Raw genomic sequence first — 7,373 nt, 5'->3', positions numbered from 1 at the left:
GAAAACAAAAACATTTCATTTAAGGTTGTTTCAAAGACTTGGTAGTTCCAGAGTAAACAATAACTAGAATGAGAGAAAGCACACAGGGTAAAGAATGTAGAAAAAAGAGCAAAATTAGAATTTTAGAACTTAAAAGTGGGTTGGACTTAGGTTCTAAGATACCCTAGTTCTTATTTGAGAATTAGGTGCCGATCACTGGCTCTCCTTCAAATCAATTGTCACTGGGTTCTTTTTCTGATTCTCCGAAGGAGTGTTTAGCTAGATGGGCCTCGCTCAATTCTGGTCATGAAGGCACAAGGGATTTTAAGGCAGCGCTTCTGTGAGGCGTCAAGCAGGCTTCCGATCTAGGAGAGTTCCAGGGTTAGCCATAGCTCCTCTGGCAAGGACAAGCTAAGTTGTGTTCTCGAATGCTTTGAACGCATCTGAGCTCCCCCAGGAATGAGAGGCATTTTGCAGTCCCATCCAGTACAGAGAAAGGTACTGCCCATTCACTGGCTTCAAATTTTTACAACAGAAAGGTCACCTGTCTCTCAAAGTGGTAAATTAGACTCCAACACCTAGAGTTCCTTCTTCAAGAAAGATTATTCCTAAGGAAGAAACCCAAACAGCGGTGGCCATTTTTCACAGGCATGCTCAGCCATCAAGAAAGCTTAATAAACCCCTATTTAGTATGCATTTATGCAGTGATTACATGAACTTTGACCTCTGAAGAGCTGTAGCAATTAGGTTCAGTGTCCGGGCTCTTCTACACACCAGTCCCCACAGGCTTCCTTCCTTCTGCGGTTTATGCTCTAGGAGGGTGTAAATCATTAAAGCTCACTTTCCAGCCCCAGATTCTCTTCCACAAAAGTCAGATTTGCCCTCCACTCCTGTCTGAACAGCAATCTCAAATACTGGGGTTCTGACTGCCTGTGTTCCCCAAAGAAATGCATTTCAATCCAGTCTTGTCCCACACGTTCGCAAAGATGAGTGTTAATGACCCAACGAGTTTCATGCATTTCATTTCTTAGTTCACGGCATCTGAAATAAGTCAGAACTCTTCTGTCAGAATAACTTAGCATTTTAAAAAAGTATTCAGTGTCAATTATTTTAACTGAAACCTGAGTGGGTTGACAGAAAAACTAGAGGAGGGGCGGTGGGAGGGCAGCTAGAAGCACCTCTCCTTCCCCCCCCCACACACCAAAAAAGAACTAAAAGGGAAGAGGAAAGTGTTTTAAGTTTCTAGTAAACATTGTTTAGCAAAAGAATAATAGGAAGGTTGCCCCTTTCCCAAGGAGGGATGGAACTGTAATTGTTGCCTTTAGCTGAGAGCTCAGATAAACTGCTGGGACTCATTCTAAAGTGACCCCCTCGCTGCATTCATCTCTTCTTGAACTTTCGGTGAACCTGAGATTAAACAGGGGTGAGCAGCTAAGCAGTTTGTTGTTAGCAGCCTTTTCAACAACCCTTTCAGACTGAGTAAATATTGATCGGTTTGAATCTGATTGCCCCAGAGGAAAACACCGCTGCATCTGAATAGCCTCCAAAAGTAAACTCTCAAAGGTGAAGCCAAAGCAGATTTCACAGTCACAGAGACCTAACTCAGGGTAGTTTGAGGACACCCCGGTTTAGCCAATACTTTGGATGAAGGTAGAGGAATTGAGAGGAGGGGGGAAACATTTAAAAACAAATTTTGTCTTGCAATTACCCGGGATCCCTGATTAAGACCTTTGTTTCATTTTTAAACGTATAAAAGAAAAATGTTACTTTCTGTTGTCCATTTTTTTAAGACTGTTTCCGTTACAATTGCTGTGATTTTTCAAGGCATTAGCTGTGCCCCTCAGAGACCAGAACAGGAAAAAGTAAAAAAATAAAGAGAGAGAGAGAGACCTTGAAATAGAATGTGTTAAGCGCCTTTGATTTAATCGATTGGGACAGCTAAAAAGATACAAATGTTTTCCTTGTTGAAAGGTATATTAATGTGTCCTAAATGCATTGCTTGTTAGCTGATTTATTCTACAACCTAGGAAAGGCTAGGGATGTTTAGCCATAATTTATCCTTCTCTTCCCTCTCAGCTACATTAAAACAAGCACCTTCAAGATAGGAATCTCTAGGGTTCCAGCAGGTCGGACCCTGCTTTCAGATATTGAAATCGGGACCGTGGTATGCAAATGACACTTTAACACATGAAAGTATTTGAAAACCAGCCATCTGTTTTGCTTTGTGGCCTTACACTAATAAACAAAAGATACAGTATAGCCAGGCGGGAAATGAAAGAAAAGGGTGGTGTCTTTGAAGTGCTCTCCGTCCACTTGAATCCTTTCAGGCAACCTCAGAACCCAGCAGCTGAAGGAGCCCTTGATATGCAGGCAACAACTGCTCCCACAAAGTCCACCCCACTTAACAGGAGCATGCAGGAAATCTCACAAGTGTTCTAGAAGGCCTGCAAATTCCAAAGTTGTGTAAGGTTTTCTCCCAGCCCATCTTTTTAAAACACCCTCTGAAAAGGAAGGAAGCCATAGGTCTGCATTTGTGATGCTGTAGATTTTCTGCTCTGCTCTAATGGCCCAAAGTCTTCAAATATGTGTGGAAACTGAGGATGGGGACGTTGTCTCATTGGTCCAACACTGCCTAGAATGAACAAGGCTCCAAGTTTCATCCCTAGCACCACCAGGAAAAGTTTAAAATTGTTGCTTAAACCCTGAAATACACTAAAAAACAAACAAAAGAAAATTGGCAAGAGGTCTAGAAGAGCCATATGGACCACCATCTTTTGTTGACTCCCTCTGAGATCCGAAACAACTTGAATATACAAAGACCATGAGTTGGTTTCCATGAGCTCACTAGGAAGAGTCTGAGTCTAGAGTCTAAACTTTTTCCCAACTTGTGTGGCACGGAATTAGAAATGCACACCCTTTACAGCCACGGTGGCGAGGGCGTGAAAGCTGAGTCTGAAGGGATAAGATTGTGCAAAGCAGAAACGCGAGGGAGTCGGGGAAAGGAGGGGTGTTGATAGAAGGAATCGGGGAAGGGAGGCAAGGCTCTATTGAAAACAGATCGTCCTCCACTTAAAAGACAGAATATATTGACACTCTGCCTGGCGATCCAAAAAAGAAGAGGGGATCCTTACCACAGCTTCCTACTGAAGCTGACTAAATGGGAATCTCTGCTCTCGGTTCCCTAAGGCTGGCTGAAGAGAGCGCTCAGCTTTGGAAGGGGTTCTGTTTATATATGTGTCAGCATTCAGTTGGAGGTGAAAAGGTTAGCACTTGACCCAGGAAGTAGCCATGTTTGTTTCAAAAATAGATCTCCTTCACAAATTTCTTCACTAGTTTTTTTTTTCCATTTTGAACGTTGATTATAATAAAGAGGCTGTTGCTATGGTAGAAGATCGGTGCATTAACTAGACATTAGTTGGGTGAAAATATGCTTCTAGGGAAGCCACATGACAATGGAAGTCTCGCTTCTTTGAGAATAAACACCACCCTTCTGTCCTTCCCCATATGTCCTTCCCCTTACTTTGTAGTAAACCATGAACTGTAGCCTGGCCAAATACACAGATGCTTAAGCATACCCGAAACTTGAATATTTTTATTACAGACATCTTAAGACCCGTAAACTCTGCTCTGGATCGCATCTCTCCAGGATCTCAGAGCTGTTCATGATTGTACAGGAAATGGGGACTATCATAGGCTCACAAAAGGTAACTGATAGAACTCAGTGTGGTACTTCAGGGACATCAAAACATTGTGCGACATGCAGAAGACTATTCACGAATCACACAAAATATACATTCATTGTACCGTCCATCGCGGTAGCAGTCAGCTGAAATCACACTGGACCCAGCCAAGATAACTGTGGCAAGAAATGGGGACTGAAAGAATGGCTTTAGGTTACAAATAACCCAGCACACTTTTTAAATGGAGGGTGGCCAGAGAAGCAAGAAGAAATCAGTAGTTTGAGAAGATTGGCACAGCAAAGGTTCTGAACTTTGGGCTTCTCGGACCTTCTTGACTCTGAAAGAACAAATTGAGGCTACCTTCTGAGGCATCTGGTTCTGTTTGAATGAGAGAGGCTTTTTTTTTCCTTTTTCCATCCACAATCACACATAAACTACCAGTTTTGAGAGTTTGCCTACCCTGTTTGATATAGTGACGTACATGTTTCTAGAAAATCTGTATAAAGATAAATCTCTCAAGAGAAAACATTTAGAACTAGCAAACTCACACACAATGAGTTAAGAAGGGGCGAATTAATTGTGTAAACACACTCAGTGCATCTCTTCTCTGCCTCCCCTACTTAACAGAGGAGAGCAACCTACAGATATAAGGTGAGATGACTGCCTCCTGCAAACGTCTGCTGACAAAAGGAACTGTCCACCAAAGGACATCTGAAAGGAACGACAGGTTGTGTAAAAAATCTCACAGCAGTGAGGAAGGAATGTTGGGGCCCACCGGAAACCGATGTGGGCGCCCGATGTGAATTAAGAAGTTAACCAAGTCTCCAGAATTATCTGAAACTACATTATCTTGGCCAGAAACTCCCTGGATAGGACCAGAAAGGAAGAGAGAGACTGTAAAGAAAGTAAGATAAGCTAAGAATGTGCTTTGGGTAAGAAATCCCAGCCCAGAGAGAAGCCTGGATTGCGGAGGTGGGCAGAAGTGGCCTCAATGGGAGGTAGTCAGGGTGTCTGAGGTAGATGATGCCGGAGAAGGGACGCAGGGTGAGGAGCTGGATTTTTCAGAAGATTCTTCAGCTTTCTCGTCGCTGCCAGGAGGAGTAGCCGGAGAGATGGGCAGGAGCCCCTCCTTCTCACGCTTCTTCTGCTTCATGCGGCGATTCTGGAACCAGATCTTCACCTGGGTCTCATTGAGCTGTAGGGATGCGGCTATCTCCACCCTGCGCGCTCGGGTCAGGTACTTGTTAAAGTGGAACTCCTTCTCCAGCTCCGTGAGCTGCTTGGTGGTGAAGTTGGTGCGCACTGCATTGGGTTGACCCACATAGCCATACTCTCCAACTTTCCCTAGGGAAACAGAGAAAGAGAAGAAAAGGTAAAAATTCTTAAGCCCTTGTCCGATTGCCCCATGGGGCAGTATTCGGTTAATTGCTCAGCACAAACCCGGGTGGGAAGTGCCAGTGTCAATGATGTCTATGTAAAGTGTTAACCTGATGCCAACCATTAGCGTGGTCAGGCTCGTGATTAATGGAACCTGTAGATATGAACAGAACTCCTCCACCACCGACACCTCCCATCCCAACCAACACACATACACATTTCCTATCTCTAGACCACTTAAACCTCAGCCCCCCCACCCCCCCGCAAAGCCAGGCCCAGAAACTCCTTTGCCCCAACACACCTGAGCACCCTATACCACACACTACAACTCCAGCCAACATTAGGCAGAGAAGCAAGAACCCAGCTTTTAAAAACATTAAGTTTCCTAGGAAACTAAGCGCCGCTGGCCCTTTTCAAAAGCAAGCATTTGTTCGCTAGTTAGTCGGCAGAACTCACCTGTTTTGGGAGGGTTCCTTTTAACTTTCATCCAGTCAAAGGTCTGCGCTGGAGAAGGCGTCTCTGAAGCAGGGGAGCGACAGGCTTCTTGGTGGCTGGCGTGGAGAGGGGATAAGGAGTTATTATACGAGGCCAGGGCCAAGTTCTGGTGCTCTTGTCCATAAGAGTGGTGAATGTATTGAGGCGAGCCCACCGTGCCCCCAGCATAACCCTGGTGGTGGTGGTGATGCTGGACCATGGGAGATGAGAGATTTCCAGAGTAAACAGCGGGAGCGCACGGGGGGTACCCACCACTTACGTCTGCTTCCTGATTTAATCCATAGGGGCCATAAGGCGCACTGAAGTTCTGCGCGCCATAGCTTGGACCACAACTCGAGTGGGAGTAGGAAACCCCCAGGCTCCCAGAAGTCTGGTAAGTAGCCGGCTGGGGGTGGTGATGGTGGTGGTGGTGGTGGGGCGAGCTGATCTGCACCCCCCTGCCCACTAGGAAGCGGTCGTCGCCGCCGCAGCTGTTGGCACTGACCGCGCAGGATTGGAAAGTTGTAATCCCATGGTCAGAGGGGTAGGTTCGCGCAGAGCAGGTCCCGGAGTCGCCACTGCCAAGGATGGGGTATTCCAGGAAGGAGCTCATTCTTGCATTGTCCATCTGTCACTGAGTGACTGGGTCCTGCGAAGCCCTGGGTGACCGTGCCAACTTTCTCACTTCCTCCATGGGACCAGAGAAGAAAAATGATATGAATGTACAGTGCGCAAGAGGCGGGGCGGGAAGGCGGAGGGCTCAAGGGGAAGGACACGTGACTTTGTCAGCCAATGACTGAGCTGCCTGCGAAAGTTTACCGGCTGCGGCGGTGATGGATCACCGTTTCAGTGGCATTTAAATCCCCGGCGCTCCTCAGTCTAGGTGACGCGCGGTCGCCCCCCCAGGCAGCCCGGGCCGCGGCGGTCGCTGCGGCCGCTGCCAGAGCTGACTTGGAGCACGGGGGCCAAAGGGAGTAGAGATTGCCTTCTGCGCGTACCCGACTCTGCTCGCCTCCGCCTCCAGGATGTGGAGGATGGGAGGCGACCGTCCACGGCCCTCTCCCCACCCAGCCCAGAAAGCTGAACTGGCAAGAGGTGAGAGGGGATGAGGCCTCCCGGCTCTCTTGAGGCGGGCATCGGTAAACAAGAGCTCTCTGCATGGTCGCAAGGACCCTGGCAGAGCCGGGAGCAAGCGGGGTGGGAAGGGTAGGAATCCAGCAGACGTCAGGGCAGTCAGCTCGGTACGGCCGCCACCACCCAGCCCCAGCAGAGACTTGAGCCCGGAACCGTGGCGCCTAGAGCAAGGCTGCGTCACTGGCTCGCCAGCCACGGAATGTAGGGGGACGTGTGCAGAGGATTGTCTGGGAGGAACCAGGGTGGGCGTGCAGGGGACTAGAGAAAGAAAAGAAACTACTGTCCTCATCCTGAGGGTCTCAGAGCCCTCTTCCTTGACTCCGAAGGGCCAATAGCGTGGCAACGGGAAGGGGGCGCCGGGGGGGGGGGCGGGGGGGGAGCCGGGTGCCTGCTCTCTTCTCTGCCCTCCCACTTCCCTCGATCTCTTCTCCTTTCCCCTCCCCAGTCAGCTTAGCTCCTGGTAACCCGCAGAATTCGGAGCAACACTGCTGCTGGAGTTTGAGGGTAGAAGGCAAAGGAAAGAGATGACGCTAGCAGACATGGCCGGCACGAGGGCCTAGCCTGAGTTGCAGGCCATCTGTCCGCTCTTAGAGACCCAGGAGCTTGCGCGCTCCAGCGTAGGCCTCAGAGGACTGGATCCAGCTCCCACAAAGTCTGCTGACCTCCCCTGACACATTTCTCTCTTTCAGGAGGGGCATGTTAGGAGTGGGAGTGGTCTTCCCACTGCCT

General features: G+C 48.3%; 1 protein-coding gene across 2 annotated transcripts; it reads right to left on the bottom strand.

Moving 5' to 3' along the window:
- Positions 1 to 4,647: 4,647 nt before the first annotated feature.
- Hoxa1 (homeobox A1) lies at positions 4,648 to 6,138 on the bottom strand. 2 transcript variants are annotated; one of them, XM_057774631.1, is made up of 2 exons: positions 5,493 to 6,138; positions 4,648 to 5,003 (listed from the first exon to the last, which is right to left on the bottom strand). In XM_057774631.1, the coding sequence occupies exons 1-2, from the start codon at positions 6,136 to 6,138 to the stop codon at positions 4,648 to 4,650; spliced, it is 1,002 nt and encodes a 333-aa protein (XP_057630614.1). The 2 variants fall into 2 exon arrangements, with proteins under 2 accessions (XP_057630614.1, XP_057630623.1); XM_057774640.1 differs by lacking the exon at positions 4,648 to 5,003 and having other exon boundaries at positions 5,528 to 5,587; positions 5,791 to 6,138.
- Between the last annotated feature and the right edge of the window lie 1,235 nt (positions 6,139 to 7,373).

This window comes from Chionomys nivalis, chromosome 1 (genome assembly GCF_950005125.1).
Source record: "Chionomys nivalis chromosome 1, mChiNiv1.1, whole genome shotgun sequence".
NCBI lineage: Eukaryota > Metazoa > Chordata > Mammalia > Rodentia > Cricetidae > Chionomys > Chionomys nivalis.
This window is presented reverse-complemented; position numbering and strand designations above follow the sequence as displayed.

Excerpts from the sequence above, each read along its gene's own strand:
- Hoxa1 (XM_057774631.1), bottom strand. The coding sequence starts at position 6,138 with ATGGACAATGCAAGAATGAGCTCCTTCCTGGAATACCCCATCCTTGGC. Across the intron at positions 5,004-5,492 it reads AAGGAACCCTCCCAAAACAG|GGAAAGTTGGAGAGTATGGC; the intron begins GTGAGTTCTGCC and ends CTGTTTCCCTAG.